The sequence below is a fragment of the Carettochelys insculpta genome, chromosome 14 (assembly GCF_033958435.1).
Source record: "Carettochelys insculpta isolate YL-2023 chromosome 14, ASM3395843v1, whole genome shotgun sequence".
Classification (NCBI taxonomy): domain Eukaryota; kingdom Metazoa; phylum Chordata; order Testudines; family Carettochelyidae; genus Carettochelys; species Carettochelys insculpta.
The window spans coordinates 42,521,278-42,540,106 of record NC_134150.1 but is presented as its reverse complement, the minus strand read 5'-3'; the positions used below and the strand labels follow the sequence as shown (position 1 = coordinate 42,540,106).

The following is an 18,829-nucleotide window of genomic DNA, read 5'->3' as shown; positions in this document are numbered from 1 at the left end:
CCCGACTTACAAAAAGGTTATGTTCTGAAAACCTGGTCGTAACTCGATTTGATCGACAGTTGGAAATACCCTTGTACTGTAATCCCTCAAGGTACATGAGGGTTGTGTTCCACGCAGCCCTCACGTACCTTGAACTTCACGTAATTCGGGGAGGGCTTGGGTTGGGGCCCTGGGAGGGGGCAGAGGGCTTAAGCCTGGGATGGGTTAGGGTGGCAGGGGTGGTGGGAGGGTGCAGTTGAGCAGGGGCTTGCAGGGGGTTGGATCCAAACAGCAGGGGGTTGGAGCTGGGGCTGCGGGGGTGGTGGGTAGAGGGGTTGGAGCTGGAGCCCCAGGTGCCAAGGAGTGTGAGCTGGGGCTGTGGGGGACTGAACAGGGGAACTGGGGTGGAGGGGTGAGCTGGTGGGGGGGTAGAATCTCATGTGCCTGCAGTGGCTGACAGCTGGTGCCCCGTGCGTGCTGGTGGCTCACAGCCCAGCGTGTGTGTGTGGGGGGGTGGTCAGCTGGGGATGGGGGTTGAGCCGGGCAGAGAGGGGATTGAATGGAGTGAACTGGGGCGGGGGGGTTTTGAGCTGGCAGGGGGGATAGAACCCCTGCGCATGCCTGCAGCAGCTGACAACCAGAGCTCCAAGCATGGGGGTGGTGGGGTGAGCTGGGGCCATGGGAGGGTTGAACGGGGGGTGCAATGGGGCAAGGTGATTGAGTAGAGGGGCGGGGGCTCGGAGCTGGAGCCCCAGGCACAGGTTGAAGTCAGAGCTCCATGCATGGAGGGGTGAGCTGAGGCTGCGGCGGGGAGGGAGTTTGAGCCAGGCGGGGGAGGGATTGACCGGGGCTGGCGTGCTCGAGTAGGAAACAGGTTGGAGCCGTGTGTGTGCTGAGCCAGCTGCGTGGGGGTGTGTGAGAGAGAGATCTGGGGTCACATGGGGGTTGTGGCACGGCGAGGGGGGTTGAGGCCCAGGTGTGTGGGAGGGTTGGGGTACGGCGGTTGAAGCAGGGTCCGTGTGGGTTGGAGGGGAGCCCCAGGCATGCAACTGGAGCCCCCGGCTGGGGGAGATGAGCTGGAGGTTGGTCCTAAGTACAAATGGTTGTAAGTCGATGTCTTCGTAAGTTGGGGACCACCTGTATATTAAACAGGCATTGTTCAGAAGAGCATTTAAAATGCTGACGTAGTTGTTTACCAGCGCAAAGAAGCACTATGTGACTGGGTTTAGAGCTCGTGTAATGTACATGAGCCTCTGATGCTGTGAGATAATTTCTTGTGAGGTTAGGACTTTCTGGGGTGGGGGAAAGAAGGGAGAATGCAGCCCTGCAGTTCTGAAAGGAAGCCCTTTCCTAGGGATTGCCTCCTGAGTCGGGGCCAACAAACCCACCTGGCTCAGAAAGCATCCCTTTGAACCAGAGTCACACAGTGACCCACCAGATAGCTCTCCAACGCGCTGGCAAGGCATCGCTGGGAAAGGAAGGCTGTGTACGCGCACACAGAGCGCGCTTTGTGTCAGAGCAGGACATACAAATCAAGGAGCCATTGTAAGTAGATTTTAGTCCCTTTTAGTGCTGTGGTCTGTGACCACTTCCAGTTCAGCTTTGAAACGTAAGACGATGGCTGAAGATGATTACCTAGACTAACAGCACAAAGTGCACTACATTACCATTATCAATGGGGTCGGACAATGATTTCCCAATCATGCACTTGGTGGTGTTACTACAGTGTTATTGTAACCATGTTCACAGGAGGTAAGAGATGGTGCAGCAGAGGAAAGCACAAATTGTTGCAGAATGAGCAGTATGCATTTAACTGGAATCCCAAGGGACTTCTCCCCACTCCTGAAGTGAACTATGTTATTAATCCACAGCAGACAGTTTACCTTCATCACAGCCTCTGTGTGCTCCAGCAGCCAGCCAACCAGTGCATGACCAGACTCATGAAATGCCACTACCCTCCGCTCCGCCTGCGACAGGATCTTACTCTTTTTGGCAGTGCCTGGAGAAGCAGGGACAGAACTTCAGGTGGGAAGAAGTCTTCTTGGCCCACACTTGTCACCAGCTCAGCATTCATTCACTCTCTTTCCCAACTCGCTGTACAAGCCAACCAAGCGCGCACTGTAACAGTGAGCTCATTATGCTTTCCTGCCCTGCCACTCTGTCCAGATGGAAAAGCAACACCGCTTCAATTACACGCTATTAAAAAGGTGCCCTCTGTCACTGTACTAGTTATCCACATGGCTGTGTCTATTACACATCTGAATTTGGAAGAATTCAGCCCGAAGCACAGGCTATTTCATTCTGCACTGAACTGAACCATAAGACGGTTTCAGCTGAGATCTCTCTCCTCTCTTTTCAAAGGGCTGAATTAAGCCGCACTTTAATAGATTCTCACCACCTGTCTAAGCACAGGCCTAGGTTCAGATCAGGGATCAGCTGTGCCACAGACTCTCTGTAACCTTGGCCAACCTACTTTTCCCTGTCTTAGTTCCCCAACTGCAAGATGAAGATACTCATTAAGCTAGTAGGGGTATTCAGAGGCTTAGTTTGGTTGTAAAGCCCTGGAGCACCTTAGATAGGAGACATCGCAGAAATGCAAATTGTTTATATCGTAAACATCTGCCACAGAAAGGGTCCCCATCGGAGGATTCGGTCTACTAGAAACATTAATACAGTGCAAGAACAAGGTTCCACACAAAAGCTTAGTGCAAATCCAGGGACATTTTCCATTCTGGTTATACATGAAAGAGTGTAAATCCTTACAGCATGGGGATGAGCTTTTGGAATCAGAAAAAAAAAAGTAGGTTTTTTTTATTGTCTATTTTCCATGCCAATGCACCGTAAACTGGAAATTGGATTTGGAAGAGATACTGAGTGAAAGTCAGACTTGTAGCGTATGCGCAGAAAACAAGCTAGCTGCAGAACATGGGACTGTATGTACTGTGCATGTTGCTTGCTGCACAAAAGTGCCAATATTTTAAAGCAGATGCCTCTGCATGTTGCGAGGATTTGCAGGGGGCAAAAGGGGCTCAGTGGAGAACATCAGTAGTGCACAGATTTTGCATGACACCTGGGGAAAAAAACTCTGCTTCAAATACATTAAGAGAAAGGCAAAAGCCTACTTCAACCAAGAAACAAACATTACAGTCACATGTTTTGTAGAATCACGGTTCAGGGATCCCAGCAAGAACCACGTCTCACAAGACATCTTGGGTTTGGAATAGCAGCTTCAAATCAGAATAGAAATTTTAATCAAAAGAAGGCCAGTCCCTTAATCATCTTTTAATGCAGGTTGGGTTGTTTATTATTTAATTCTTGAAGCATTTACTTGTCAGCCCACCAGGGAGAGAGATGGTATGAAACTCTTCACAATAGCACAGGATGTTCCTGCATAATTGCTTCTTCCTTCAAATAAAGCCAGCCTGGTCTAGCAGAGTCCCCAGAGGGCTTGTTTCGACTCTGTTTAGGAGTGGAGAATGCCTGAAATGCTGCTCCAGTGCAACACTAAGCAGGGATCCACAGGCAGTCAAGGCTGTAAAAGGTACCTCCACCACAGACACAGCCACGCTCTCTGCTGGCACCCTCCAAATGGGGCCTGTTAGGCACTACTCCATCTTCTCAAAACACTCTCCCTCATCCCAGGCCATGACTCACAGACTGACTCATTTCCAGGCTTGAAGCCTTCGTAGTGATTAGCATTCAAAAAGCACTTTTACCCCTTCCCCCTTGTTAAAGCAAAGGGTTTAAGGTTGAGGTGACTTTCAGCATCTGCTAAGTCCCTTCCTTTGATTCGAGAACTCTCCTTGAAACAAAAACACGACCAGTGAGATGATGTCTCCAGTGCTCCCTCTAAGCTGAGCACTTGGGTGGCCACCCAGGAGAGATTCCGGTGCCACCCAGACGATGAGCTGAGCACCCACAGCACATTTCTAATAGTGGTGCACAACTGCACACACTTAACTGCACATAAAATTTATTCCACACAAGGATGGAAAAAGTTAGCGGGAAATCTGGAGGTCTGCTTCCTTTTCAGGCAAGGCCAGCAATGACATTGCTGTGTGTGAACGGTTAAGAGAGCAGCAGTACCATGAAGTATTTTTGTACTTGACAGCACATGTAAGTCCCCGCCTCCCATACCTCAAAGAGCTACAGTCCCACTGGTTAAGAAACTCAGTTTGTTCAGTGAGTGACTCAAAGCCCTGTGATCTCAGATTTCCATCACAGCCCTTAGCTTAAAAGGGAAGCAAACGTGTCACAATGAGCGTGTAACATTTGGGGTGCAAGTGGGGAAGGCACCATAGGAAAACCCCACACCTAAGCCCATTCCCCAAGAATCCTGGCATTTTCTCAAGCTGAGGCAGCAACTGTACCACAGGGGAAGCTGAAGCAAGCACTGGCCTTTGCTGGTTTCGGCCTTTGCAAAGCAACTCAGACAGACCTTCCCGGGCCACATTTGGTACCGCTAAGCAGCTGGACCTTTGGCTTTGTGCAAGTGTGTAAGAATTACCCAGAATTCTCGAGGGGAACAGTGCTTATAAGGTAGGTGAAACCATAGTCAACCACAGTTCTTACAGCTGCCCAGTAGAAATGTTTTCATGTTGGGCCATAACCATCCAGCAAAGCACCTCACTAGGTAGTCATACAGCCATTTCTGCGTGTCCAATATTACACCTCTTACAGTAGCATTGTACTATGCAGGTTGCCAAATAGTTACATTCTCCCAATCAAACCGGTGCGTGCTCTGCAGCAGAGGAGACCCAAGTTCTGCAGCACTCCAGTGCAGGAAACTCAAAAGTCTTTGGCGGTTCCAGTTACATTCAAAGAGGTTTTTACTGAATTCAAATGGAATACTATCGTTAGTACACTGGAGTCCATGACTTATTCTGATATTAAACATACTCAGCTCCCACCTTTTCAGCGTGCTGCAGATTGTTATGTACACAACACGCCATTTGCATTGTGGGAGTTTTTGGCCTGGGGAGGAGAGTCTGAAATTTAACCAGCTCACTGGGGACATTTCTGACTTTGGCACCTGGGAAAGCATGGCAGTCTGCTTGGGACTGTGGGATAAAAGCGTTATTTGTGCATTTCAGCTACAAAATAATCAGGGCAACAGAACCCTAGCCAACGCTCCACAATCTGCATTAGCTTCCCAATGGAATTCCAGGGCTTTGTTTGAACCAGTCAAGTCCTCAGTGGTTTGGGATCTGGTTACAGAAGAGCTCACACCTGTGCTGTACTGGCACCCTCATCTCTGCAAGGGCTCCTCCATTTCAGAGCTCATCCCACTTGGTCCACCAGAACCTAGATTTGTTAATTTTACAGGCATGCTGCAAAGCACCTCTTTTTATGGCTGTTAGGGAGGGGGCAGCTCCCTTGCATGATTTTGCTACTGATAGTTATGTAGCAGATGCCCAGAACATAGGATGGTCACCTAAGGCTTCTTTTTAGAAAGGTAAAGAAAACTGGGGGGGGACGGGACACAAAAAACATGTAAATTGTCCTCCTCAGGTTTCAGAGTTACCCTAGGGCAGGGGTGGTCAATAATTTTTATGGGGGTTACTCCAAGGATTTGCGAAGTGGTCAAGGGCTGCACTTGTTTCTGATACAAATGGAGGAGGTATGGGGTCCAGGATGGAAGTTGGGTGCAGAAGGGAACATGGGGTAAGGGTCTGGGGCGTGGGATCTGGGGGAGAGTTTGGATGAAGGAGAAGATTCTGACCTGGAGGAGGGCTGCAGGAGGGGATGCAGGAGTTTAGGTGGTGACCAGGGACAGAGAATTGGGGTGCAAAGTCTGGAAGGCGGTTGTGATCTTGAAGAGAGATGCAGGAGGAGGTACAACGTCTGGAAAAGGGGATGGGTGCAGAGGGTTTGGACTACATGGGATATGGGTACAGGAGGGGGTGCAGAAGTGAGGGGGTAAGAGAGTTGGGTGAGGGAGGGGCTGGGGTGCCAGAGGCAAACTCTGGCTGGGAGGTGCTCACCTGGGCAGCTCCCAGCCAGCAGGCACCTTAGCCAGGGTCCCTGCCTTCCACGTCACCACACCTGCTCAGAGCACCTACTGGGGCCACGTGTGGTGCTCTGAACCGAACACTAACGGGATATTTCACATGCTGCTTTGTCTTGCAAACAGGAATCCCCTATTGGCTAGAAACCAGCCAGTGGACACTGCTGGGGACAGGGGCATAGTGAGATGCCTCTGCTTCCTCAACCCTATGCACTCAGCATTCAGAGAAGCATGAGTGGCTCTGTGGGCAGCTGTTCTGAGGCCTGAGCGTGGTGGAGCAGGCAGGGAGCTGGCAGAAGCTCCCGCAGGCTGGATCTGACAGCTTGGCAGGTCACATTTGGTCCATTGGCCGCATTTTACCCAGCCCTGTCCTAGGGCCTACTGCGGTAGGGGCAGACTGAACCTCAGAGCTACTGTTTCAGGGTGTCTGTAGACTCAGAAGAGAACGATCAGTTTGGGCTCAGGTTTGGAAAGTTCTCTGCCCCATAAAAGCTAAACGCATTTTTAAAAGGATAAACAAATAATTCTGCAGCTGCAGGACTCCAGAGGCCCTACTGTTCTAAGGGGAGAGCAGAACCATCTCTCCTGCTAGAACTTTGCCCACGAAAGAACCAAGAACCGGAAGACATGGCAAGCACCATGGAGGCCTTAGAAAGTGTAAGACCAGGTCAGGGCTTCTTACCTGCAATGACTCTCTCTACAGCATACTCAAAGTTGAAAGTGTCAATGGATTTATAGCCCTCCCTTGCAGCATGGAGAGCAGCCTCGTTACAGATGTTCGCTATGTCAGCGCCTACAGATGAGAGTTAACAAATCAAGCTTTTATTTTGTAATGAGGGCCGAAGGGCACAGGACAGAAAAGGCAAGTGCAAATCTGGCAGAGGCTCTCTGGGAATGAAATACGTCTCTATCACCAACTCCCTTTGTTCCCTGGGAAGAGAGCATGAACATTGTCTGTGTTGCTTATGTTAGATTTAAATAATACGGTCAGCTCAACAATTAGCTCTGAGCTGCTGTACATGCTGGAGCTCAGTTGGCTGGCAGGGTGAAAGCCCTGGCTGTCTCTCAGCAGCAGAGGCGTTATGCAGACAGAGTGGCACAGGCCACTGCATTGCTCTGACAGCAACTGCACAAACCTCTCCACAGGAGGGAAACATCTGTTCTGAGTTTGTGCATGCACAAGTGAGGGCAGAAGAAGGGAGCTGCTGCAAGAAGTCACAACAGAGGCAGTATGTTGGGGCCTCTTAGAGGGGAAACCCAGCAAGGGTATTCCACAAAATCTATGCAAACAGGAGCCTTGGAGTCCCATGGTCAGAAGCTACAGTCCAAACAGTTCCGGGGTGTGGGAACGTGGAGACTGGTTTGATGTTACCCTGCTATGCAGAGTAGCCTTTACTCGCCTCTACTGAGCAGCCAATTATTTTTGTTCAAGTGTTAATTGATTTACAGGTTGCTGTTGCAGACGGGCTGAAGGAGAGCAGCCCATCTGCAACAGCAATCAGGAAGAAGCGAAAGCAGCAGCTCTTTCTCATGGGAATCTGGGTCATGAGTGCTGAAGTGAGGTGGAAAGCACCAGGAAGTCCAAAACCTTCAGGGATGGCAAAACATCCAGACACACATTTGTATTCAAGAGTTTGCACAGGTTCTCACCACCTCACTAAGTGAGGGAGCGGAGAGAGCAGAACTCTTCTCAGACCAGTACACAGTGTAAGGGACGGTGCGGCCAAAAGAGCCAACCCTTGAGCTGACAAACAAGAGCACTTTACAGCCTGTCAACCCCGCCTAAGGAACAAGCATGTCTCATACCACTGAACCCTGGGGTGAGCTCAGCTAGGCGCTGGGAATAGAAGCTGCCAGCTTGGGTCAGTTTCAGACTCTTCAGGTGCTGTTCGAAGATCTCTCTTCTCTCCTAGAACAACAAGACAGAGGGTTTGCATGGAGGGGGCAGCACTCCAACCCAGCAACCTGGACCCACCGCACCCAGCTGTGAGAATGGGAGGGAGCAGGCAGCTAGCAAAGCACAAGTGACGGGTATTATGAAAGCTGTGATGAGAACACAGCCACAAGAGGGCAGAGATGCCCTGCTGCTTCAAGCCCTCGAAGCAGTTACCAGTTTCAGTTTCACCAGTGAGACAGAGTGCTTTCTACTTCAGGACAAAGGTATGGAAGCTTACAGTGAGTCACAGGTTTCTCTCTTCAAGGGGAACTCCCAACCTCCACCCTCACTGATCTTGATACATGCATCTGACAAAGTGGGTCTTTGCCCATAAAAGCTCACGCTCCAAAAAAATCTGTTAGTCTATAAGGTGCCACAGGACCTCTCATTGTTTTTGCAGATACAGACTAACACGGCTATCTCTCTGATGCTGGTTTTTCACAATCTCTAACAGCCCAGCACTTGGAGCAAAGGAATCAGGAACGCACAGCCCAAAATCCTACTCGTTTCCCTGTCACCACAAAGACATCTCAAATTCTGTGAAGCATGTGGCCATTTCCTAGATTAAGTTGGGGAGGGTGGGGCTAGCTGAGGGTTGGAGAGGTGCCAAAGAGTGACTCATTCAGCTGGTCCAGGAGGTCCTGATTAAAACAATGAGTTCCCTTGCCAGGAGATTTTCCCCTCCTCTTTTGGGGCAGCTGCACAGTTCATGTTTCCAGAGCCAGATTGTTTCAGGCATTTAAGGTATTTTGAAAGGAAAGTTCCTGGATGATGGTAAAGGGGCAGATGGAAGGAGGAGACATTTTGCTGGAAGCGAGAGTTTTGCTTGATGCTTTCAGAGTCTGTATCCAGACTCTGTTGTAAGTGCCAGCCTGGCAAACACATAGGATTCCCACCGCTCCATGGATCTGAAACTGCTCATGGTTCAGGAGGATATGTGCTCCAAGAAGGCTGCACGGAAGAGAGGGCATCCAAACACAAGCAAGACAGAGTGAGAGAACCAGTGATTAATAGAGGAGTTGGAGCTCAGGCAATTTTTTCCCCCTTTCACGGTTGTCACGGCAAGCCCAGGAATGCTGAGATTATGAACTGCCAAAGCATAAAGGTCCTGGGGCTCAGCCCCGGCAGGGCCCAGCACAAATTAAGCGCTGGAGGTAAACACAGCCATGCATGGCGAAGGCACATTACTAGCCTGGCCTCTGCCCAGACAGGCAGCCTTGGCTAGAGACCCAGTTTAGGCAGCTCCTAGTTTCATGGAAACAGGATACAGAAATGCATAAAATTGCTGCCTCCACATCAAAAGGAGAATTCCAAAGCACAGCTCTTGGACAAGACAAGAGTGGAGCCAAAGGAAGTGCAGATACCATGGAATCTTCTGGACCGTGGGCAAATGCATTAACGTGTACTGGGTCTTTAGCTTAGGACACCAGAGCTAAGACAGCCAACAGAGGACTGCCGTTCCCACTACCGCCTTGAAGCGAACTGCAAGTAGTGGGAGGGAACACATACCTGGAGTGTGGGAAGATCAATAAAAATGTGTCTGTCAAGCCTCCCGGGTCTCATCAGAGCATTATCCAAGATGTCAGCCCGGTTGGTGGAGGCCAACACTATGACATGATCCGTGGTCCCCATTCCTGCAGCATAACAAGAGCAACAATAAAGGTGAGGGGTTTCTGTACCTAATACACAGTGGGATAGGATGGGAAAGGGAGAATTTCATCCATAGCTTTACAATCATAAGCCACAGTACATCTGGGGCACCCTCTGTGGCAGGCGAGAGAGACCCCATTTGTATGAAGGGAGGACTCTGGCTGGCCAGCGTGCAGTTAGACGTGGTTTATGGATTTTGACCTTTCCTTGCACTCCTCAGTAAACAGCAGCATTCCAGATGCGCTATACACAGGTACAGAGTCCAAGCCCAGAGAGCTTCGAGTTTGAACAACCAGGGAGAGAGGAGGGACAGAAGGCAACAAAAAGTGGTTGAGCAGCGACACTCAGCACACACAGCCATGAGATGCACTGGGTTTTGTTTCCAGGCTGATAAGGATAGTGTTAGGGCTAACAAACCCGGCAAGGTGGTGTGTTTTAAGGAGGGGCCTGCAGGAAGGGAGCCTGGAAGGCAGGGTTTAACGTGTCGGGGGCCTCAGAGAAGGCAGGGAGCAAAAGCAGGAGAAGGGTACGAAGGGGTGTGGTTTGTGTAGCATAGGGGAGAGCAGAAGTGCCATGTCAAGGCACCAGGCCATACTGCTTATTATATTCCTTCAGGTGCACAGATACCCATGGTCATGGGTCACTTTAATACATTCGTCTTGCCACTGCAGACCTTGACAGCCCTCAAAGCTGCCAGGCATGCTGCTGGCTGCCAGGGGAAGGTATGAGGTAGGCACTGTTCACCTCCTTCACTCCCAAGTCACACGCTCTTACGAACACAAGCCTGGAAAGCTCTCGCTCTCCAGAGTTCCAACCATGAAGCTGCAAAAGGAGTCAATATCCTATAGCTCATTGGAGAGTTTACGGTTATAGGTAAGTCAGGAGACTAGCCCTATAGAAAAAAAAGCAGCTTGTTCCAAAGCAAACTTCAGTTCTTCCCTTATCCTCCCCTCTACACAAAACAAAACTTCCAAATGAGCTCCTGAAAAGCATGAAGCACAATCATTCTTGGGTCATGTATTAAACTGCACTTTAGAGTGTGATAAATAAGCAGAGAGACTAGCAGATCCCTGGGGGCTAACAAGCTCTATTCACAGGGCAAGATTACCACGTACAGCACATCATTTGCTCTGTAGCTGGGAAGATGCAGTCTTGAAATAGGTCAGATTTTAGAACAAAAACAAACTCACAAACAACAAAAACACTAACTGCACCTTCCTTGTATCATCCTCTGTCACACTTGCTTTCAATCTGGGTCCCGATGGGAAATGCATTGCTCCAGGAAATCTACATCAGCAGCCTTGAATCTTACTAATGCTCCCAACATGTCACAGGGCTATTAACAGGCTTTGGCCTCAGCATGCAAACATCAGTCACAACGAACAATCTACAAAAGCAACACCTAAGAGTCCGAGACAGTGATTCAGAGGTAGTCTTGGGGATCCACCTTGAAAAACTTCTGCACTTGCAGCACTCGAGAGATAAGCCATTTTAAGAAAATGGTGAAGATTTGGTTGATTTAACAAGTCCCATGCATCCCCCACCCCTGTTGTAACAGACTGCTTCAGCCCGACACATACAGCATCCCAGACCCACAGCCAATGAACAGGGGGCAGAGCAGCTGTCAGGCCAACAAGTGGCTCAACCACAAAACCTAGGATGAAGGAGATTTTGGCCACAGACCCAGGGAAAATAACTGCTTCTGAAAAGTGTAACTGGCGTGAACGTTCGCGTAGCTTGGATAGGACCTTGGCCGTAAACGTCCCATCTAGCCATACATTTCAGAAGATTTGTAGGATTGTGCTTCCTTGTCTGGTGTGTAGTTGTTTGTGCTTAGAAAATTCACTGTTCTGAGAAAAAGTTAAATCTAGGAATATTGCCAGGCAATTTAAACAGCTACGTATAAATACAACACCATGCATCTTTGATCAGTGCTCTATTCTTCCCTTGCTGCATGACCAGAACATGAAGAACACCGCTGCAGATATGATAGAGACCAAGGTCACCTGTACGTGTGAGGAACGTCAATCATTCTTTGGAATGCACTGTGAAATTAAGAAAATACAAACTTGCACTCACACAGTTTAGCTGGGTTTAACTGCTCCTTCACTGTGCCCCTTCCAATGATCTGCCTGACCACACTCTACCTATCTGGTGGGGATTCCAACGGGCTGTGTTTTGCTCCCGTTCACTTCTTCCTCTACAGCTTCTCTCTGGGTAATCTCAGTCACAAACACAAGTGTGAGCTATTCTATGACTCCCAGATTTACCTCTCTGCTCCAACCTAACTCTTCTGTCCAAAATATCCTTGACTTGCCTCTGACACCTATTCATTGATGTCTAGGGTCAGCTCAAGTTCAACATAACTAAAGCAGAGCTCCTAATCCTCCTTGCCCCCTCCTCCTCTCACAATCAGTGAGGACACCACCACCACCCTGCCTGTTAACCCGGAGCATAAGTCAGGCATCCATCTTAGATCCTCACGTCCACGTTATGTTGAACCTTTCAGATCCTCTCCGCATATGATCTGAGATACAGCCTTTCCTATAGAAACATCAGAAACATAGGGCTCAACAGGACCCTGAGAAGTCATATAATCCAGCTCTCTGATCTGACAAAGAACTAAACACAGATCATCCCAGACAGATGTTTGTGCTGTTTAAAACTTCCAATGATGGGGATTCCACCACCTCCCTTGGAAAATTGTTCAGAGCTTATCTACCTTAATATCTGAACTAAATCTCCTTTGCTGGAGATTACACTCTCTACTTCTTGTTCTGTCTTTAGCAGAGAGCAACCAGCCATGCTACTCTAACATATTTGAAGACTTACTAGGTCCCTTCCTGAGTGTTCTTTCCCCTCAATATTAAACAAGTCAGTTTTGTTTTCGTTTTTTCAAACCTATCCTCCCAGATCAGGTTTTCTAAACTTTTTATAATTTGTGTTGCTCTCTTCTAGACTCTCTCCAATTTAACCGCATCCTACCTAAAGGGTGACATCCAGAACTGGACACAGCATTTCAGTTGAGGACTCACCTGTGGCAAACAGAACAGAACAATTAACTCCTGTATCTTACACATGACAACTTCTCTCAGTACACCCCAGGAATTTAGCTTTTTTACAACTGCATAACACTGTTGACTAATATTCCATCTGTGATCCCCTAAAGTCCTTCCATTCCTCCCAGAAAGAATAAGACTTAGCTAGTTATCCCACATTCTGTAGCTGGGTTTGGATTTTTTTTTCTTCCCAAGACTACTAATTTGCACTTGTAATTATTCATAAGCCATACTATTTATAGCCTAACAGGTAAAGCTCTCATCCAAGTTCTCATCTCACATTTCAGCTACTGCAACATCCTTCTCTGGCCTTTTAAAATTGCATTCTTATTCCACCTGTATCCATCCTGAATGCTGTTGCCAAATTCAGTCTCCCTGACAGTTTCTTTCACTGCATCAATCTCTCTACCCACCACTCATTGTGCATCCCTCCATTGGCTCACCCTTCTCTGCCACATTAAATGTAAGCTGCTGTCTTCTCTTTCAAGACCCTACATGGCTCACCTCACACCTACCAGTTATCTCTCATTCACCATTACAATGTTGATTCAAGATGTTGATTCAGTTGGTCCATCTTAGTCTCCAATCCCCACATATGTATTTTTCAAAACACACACCTTTGTGTTTTCTCTGATGCGGTCTCCCATGCTTGGGAGGTGCTCCCTGTGAAAATCTGCATGACTACCTCATTCTACTTCAAATCCTATTTTTTCCGTGATGCCTGCAAAAAAAAACCTGCCACTGGTAAGTCTGCTAGTGTGCTAAGATCTTGGCATATCACGCTGACCCACCGTTTCACTGTCTCCTTGAACACCGCCATCACTCTGTCTCTAGCTGCTGTTTCTTATCTGATACCCAAATTGCAACCTCGCAGGGCACCAGAGACAGTCTTTTGGTCTCTGTCTAGTGTCCGACATACTGAGGAACCGGTCTATGATTAGGACTTCTAAGCAGTACAAATAATAAATGTAAATATTTCTTTTCAGAAGACAATCCATGGAAACAGTGTGAAGAGAATCATTAGTGCTTTAGGAAAGACGTTCTACAAAGCATGTATTTAATAGAGACTATTTTATCTTTCATCTTCTGATAACTATAACAGAGCTGCGCTCTAATTTCAGAGCTGGCAACCCACCAGTGTCTCCAAGGCTACACCTGATTTCTATGAACTGGAAGAGGTGGCAGACACTGTCATCTTCAAAAGCAGGAAGGCTACACCTCCCAGAATGTGGAGCTTAATTTTGGTTCGACAACCCTCTACTTAACCAGGATGCAGCATCTCATACTGGGATGTCCTACCAGCACACTGTCCACTGGCCGCAAGGACCTTGCTGTGCACATGGCACTCACCTGTGTGACTGCTCAAGGCAGACTTACAGCTCACTTCCTCCCACTGCAGAGCTCTCACAGACGCCATATTGAAACGGAGGCACTCTGGCCTTCCACACAGGAGGGCAGTCCATGACCCTCTGCACCCCATCCTGTACTCTAGCTTCAATTCCTCTCCCCTCAGAATATAAATCCATAATCACCGGCTGTCTTGTGAGAGAGAGGCAGGAGAATCAGAGGTGCACTCTGACTAGCGGGTAGCTAGTGCAACTTCTCTTGCCAAGAATCTAAGCCTTACATCAAAGCACCCTCCTACACAATATTTAAGCTGAGCACTTGGGCAGCCACCCAGGAGAGAGCCATGTGCTACCCAGCTGATTCCACAGCACCCCCAACCAGAGCAGCAGTGTGTGTTTCTATGGTGGTGCACACTGGCACATGCCTTGGTGCACATAAAATTTTTTCCACCCATGGAGGGAAAGAATCAGAGGGAACACTGCTCCTCAATGGCAGCCTGTTCACTGAGGAACGGGAACTCTGTGGAGCTACAACTGTGGAAGCTGCTCTGTTCTGAACTCAGAATCAAGTCCAGCTCCAATTCCTCCCTGACCGACTACACCCCAGGAATCTCAGATCCCAGAAGATAAATGTGCCTCCTGCCTCACTGCTGCACTGAATTTCTTGCATGGAGACAAGCTGGGGAGGCAGAAGAGTCCATTATTCTGAACAGAAGAAAAGAGATTTTCCCCTCTAAATGTACCTTAGAATCTGAACCATTCCTGCCAGGCAGAGCCCTGATAAATCCATTCCTTGCCCTGCTCTACAGTAATACGACTCAGCTACGAGTTAACGCAACTCAGGTGTGAGGTGAGCCATGTACGGGTCTTGGTTAAGTTCTGTAGGGGTGACAGACTCCTGTTACAAACAAGAGCAGCCAAATGCATGTTTCCCTTCACCCCCCTCAAATCTCTTTGTAAATTCCCGCAATAAGCAGAGCTGATACCAGGCGGAGCCTAGCCAGAAAGACATGCAGAGGCTGGGCAATGGCACCCAGGGCTTGCTTGTCAACTACAAGGCTGTCTCCCCTGACTTGGAGGAGGACTTCCTAGCCATGCCAGGAAAGTGGGGACTAAATTAGAGGACAGCACAGGAAATTTACTACATTGCTCATGCCCCTCTTGGGCAACTAAATTGTAAATCCTATCAGGCTTTAAAATTATCTGCCTTGGACAGCTTGTAACAAGTATTAAACAATATCTAATGGCTAGCTAGTCCCAAACGTTACCCTCAAAACACAGTTCTGCCCTTGATGCAGACTTGCCTTACTTCACTTCCTCAGGGCTGTAAATGATCTCCATCCACTCGCTGGGGGAAGACAGAGTTCTAAGCTAATACAATTATCTGCAGCATTAAGAGTGTCTTTGGACTGCCTGGCTTCCTCCAGCCCACGTTGCCTTGGTTTTATTAGAAGGCTGCAAGATGATGCAAAAGTTACCTCCAGAGCTTGCCTGACGATTTTATATTTTAGCCCCACTGCTGTGAGCAACCAGCGATTATATCCTCTTTCCAGTTCTATGTTAAACTCCGATGAAGGCTCGGCAAGTGATCCAGGGATCAAGTCTAAAGTCTCTTCTAGAAGTCTCCAATTATTTTCTAGCAACTGCAGGCTCTGGAGAGAGTCCTGTCTGATTCCCAAAGACAGAGGAACATTTGCTATGACGTGAAACCTTCCAGCCCACTGAGGAAAGATACAGCATGGTGAGGGAGAGTGAGATGAAAGCTGAGGACTCAGAAGACTCTCCAGAGGGATTTTAGTGGGGATGCCTGAGCAGGCTGGGAGCAGGGGAGGAGAACATGAACAAAGTATAAAGCTCTTGGCTTTGAGAGGCACTCCGCTTAAGTGATGCAGCTGCTTCTGCTTCCCCTCTGACACGCTCTCTATACAGCAGCTGATGGAGGGGGAGCAAGTAGCACATAACAAAAAAGTAACTCTTCTGGGTACATCTGCACTGCAATTAAAATCCCCCAAGGTTGGCCTGTGCCAGCTGACTTGAACTGAGCTCTGGGACTGCTGACTTCACAGGGTCTTAGAGGTCAGACTCCGACATGAGCACTTACTGCACAATTAAACCACACCACAGCCTGAATTACGACCCCCTGAGTGAGCGATATACCTGCTAGGTCAAAACAAAGTCAAGCGAGGCCACATGGACACCTGAGAACTGTGAAAAAGGCCCAAGGTTCTATGCCAGGGTCCCTCTCCCTACAGGTGTTCGGGAGCCATAGATTGCACTTGTCCTGGAATCTACAGGAGACAATACTTGAGTTGGAAGGTTAGAGGGTGGTAGCCTTGGACAGGGAGCATTGCAGGAGTGGCAGCTTGCTGGAGCAGGAGACATTGGTAAGGGGAAATGGGAGTTCAAGTCAATGGACAAAAAGAGAAATCATTCAAATATAGGGAGAATGGCAAAGCTACATAAGCAGTAGGCATGGAAATGCATGTTTAAAAAGCTGAGCACTTATAGAGGCAGACAAGGCCTTAACCCTGGCTGGGTGAGAGGAATACTAACCGTCCATTTCTACCAGCAGCTGGTTTAAGGTCTGCTCCTCCTCAGTGTTGGAAAAGCCAGATATGTTGGTGGAGCGTTTCTTACCCACAGCATCGATCTCATCAATATACACAATACATGGGGCACGAGCCCTGGCTTCTTTGAAGAGGCTCCGCACTCGTGCAGCTCCGAGACCTAGAGAAGGCCACAGAGTAAGAAGAGCAGCATGGCGGGAATCAATCCTTACCTGCTGCGGGCTTTAATTATCTGTGGTACAGATGCAGCCAGAGGCCCTGACCAAGACAGCACCAGGGCCCGGCTCCAAGGAGCGTATAATTTAAACAGGCAAGACAGAAAAAGGCTGGGAGGGGAAAGAGGTACAGAGAAACACACGACCTAGGTCACTTCACAGGTTAGGGACTAGGATCTAGGTAGGCTGAGTCTCTGCCCATCAGATCACTCACTCAGCCTCTTCAGCAGACCTCGACGCATCAGTCCGCACAGCTCCTTGCGGAAAAGCTCCACTCTCAACTACAGACAGACACTCCTGCACCTTTCCCAGGGCAACGAGCTTAAATGCTTAGCTAAGCCCTTGTGCTGTACTTTAATGATGGGGGGGGCAGGTATATATCGTTCCAACCTGCTGGCTGGAAATAGCATTAAAGCCATCCACTGATATGACCAATGAGGGCAGCCTCAACGGGAGCGTTTTTAGCTTTTGAAAAAGACAAGACAAGAAAGCATAGGGCAGGGCAGGGCAGGGCAGGGCAGCCAGTGAAGGGACCGTTCTAGGGTACAGTAAACCTTCAATTTAGCGAAGCCTGATTTAACAGACTTTGGAAATAATGGACCCAGGAGTAGCTGGGGACAGAGGAGGGAATCTTAGTTTCTGCAGGAGTGCCAAGTCTTAGGCCAGTGATGAGTGGCTCGTGGCAGGCGAGCCCAGAGGCTCTGCTCTGTAAACAGCGCAAAGAACCCACTGCCAAGCTCTCACCCCTGAGTGCTCTGTGTTCCTCCCAAGTCTGGGACAGAGCACTCCCTAGTGTGCCTTGCAAGGTGCCTACAGTCCTGCAGATTTGGATTTAGTGGACTTTTGGCATTAACGGACACCTCGGCCCCCAGTAGTCTGTTAAATGGAGTGTTTACTGTAAATGCTCTTTGGCCCAGAGCCTGTGTGCGCTACCAGAAACTGTGTGTGCTACCAGAAACAAAGGTGCATGAAGTTCCTATAAGGAGGGAGTAAGGAATGTTACTGAGGAGCCTGGGGAAGTCAGACTCTCTCTGATGGTCTGCTGTACACAACAGGAATAAGAACTCTCTTCTAAATATTAGTGGGAGAGGGGGATGGAGTTTATAGTCTCATAGCTGGACTAATGGCACTGTCTGGGATAAAAGACTGTTATACCTTCTACAGAAACACGCAGACCTGCTCAAAACACATCCCAGACAAAGACAACTACAGAGTTCTGTTTCTTGTCATAAATATCAGTAATGCTTACACTAGGTGTCAGCAACCTTTTGTGCTCCCACCACAGACTGATTTATATAATCTCTTTCCAACAAAAGATCAGAGGACTTACCTCCTATTACCTCCACAAACTCAGAGCCAGCCATTGCCAGGAAAGGCACTTGTGCTTCTGTAGCCACTGCCTTTGCCAACAAGGTCTTTCCACAACCTGGTGGTCCAAGTAGCAAGGCACCTTTGGGCACTTTGGCACCAAGCTGGAGGTAGCGCTCTGGACTCTAGAACAACAACATAATTCCATCAGCCACCCGGGCTCAAAAGCAGTGCTTCCAAAAGAAAAGACTTGTGCATAGCTTCACTGAATGCTTTTCCCAACATACGGACCAGCAGACTGGCTGCAGAGTCGACTACACAGACTGGCTTTTTCTATCACTGACCAAAGTCTCAGAAGACGGCCAGCTCATTAAAATGGAGGCTGCTCAATATTGCCCCAAGACAAAGAAGAAGAAGGAGTGCAGCTGCCCAGGCTGCCAAACCGTCTCAGGATGCCAGTGGCAAATGAACTACCTCTCTTACTTTGGGTGGGGGAAAGGCCGGGTGGGAGATTGCAGTAGACGTGAAGCACTGCAGGCAGCAGCCATCTTATTCACAAAGGACAGGAGACACAAGCCAAACTGCCCTGGAGCTGAACACACACTTTTTCAGGAGAGAGAGACTCCACCACTTTCTCTTGTCTCTCCTGCATGCAGCAGTTTTACGCAGATGAAAAACCCATTAACCGCTGGAATCACGTTGCATTCACATGGGCTGTCTGGCAGATTTGCTCCCTCCACTTCCACCCCTGTTAGTACCAAG

General features: G+C 48.7%; 1 protein-coding gene across 2 annotated transcripts in view; it reads right to left on the bottom strand.

Annotated features, from left to right (window-relative positions):
• Nucleotides 1-18,829, bottom strand: part of SPG7 (SPG7 matrix AAA peptidase subunit, paraplegin) — a 46,385-nt gene that overhangs the window by 7,694 nt on the left and 19,862 nt on the right. For both annotated transcript variants that reach the window (XM_075008922.1, XM_075008923.1), the window contains exons 8-13: nt 18,090-18,252; nt 16,531-16,704; nt 9,432-9,556; nt 7,793-7,895; nt 6,669-6,779; nt 1,863-1,978 (exon numbers count right to left, since the gene is read on the bottom strand). In XM_075008922.1, coding sequence (XP_074865023.1) covers nt 1,863-1,978; nt 6,669-6,779; nt 7,793-7,895; nt 9,432-9,556; nt 16,531-16,704; nt 18,090-18,252 — 792 coding nt within the window. The remainder of the gene's footprint in view (nt 1-1,862; nt 1,979-6,668; nt 6,780-7,792; nt 7,896-9,431; nt 9,557-16,530; nt 16,705-18,089; nt 18,253-18,829) is intronic.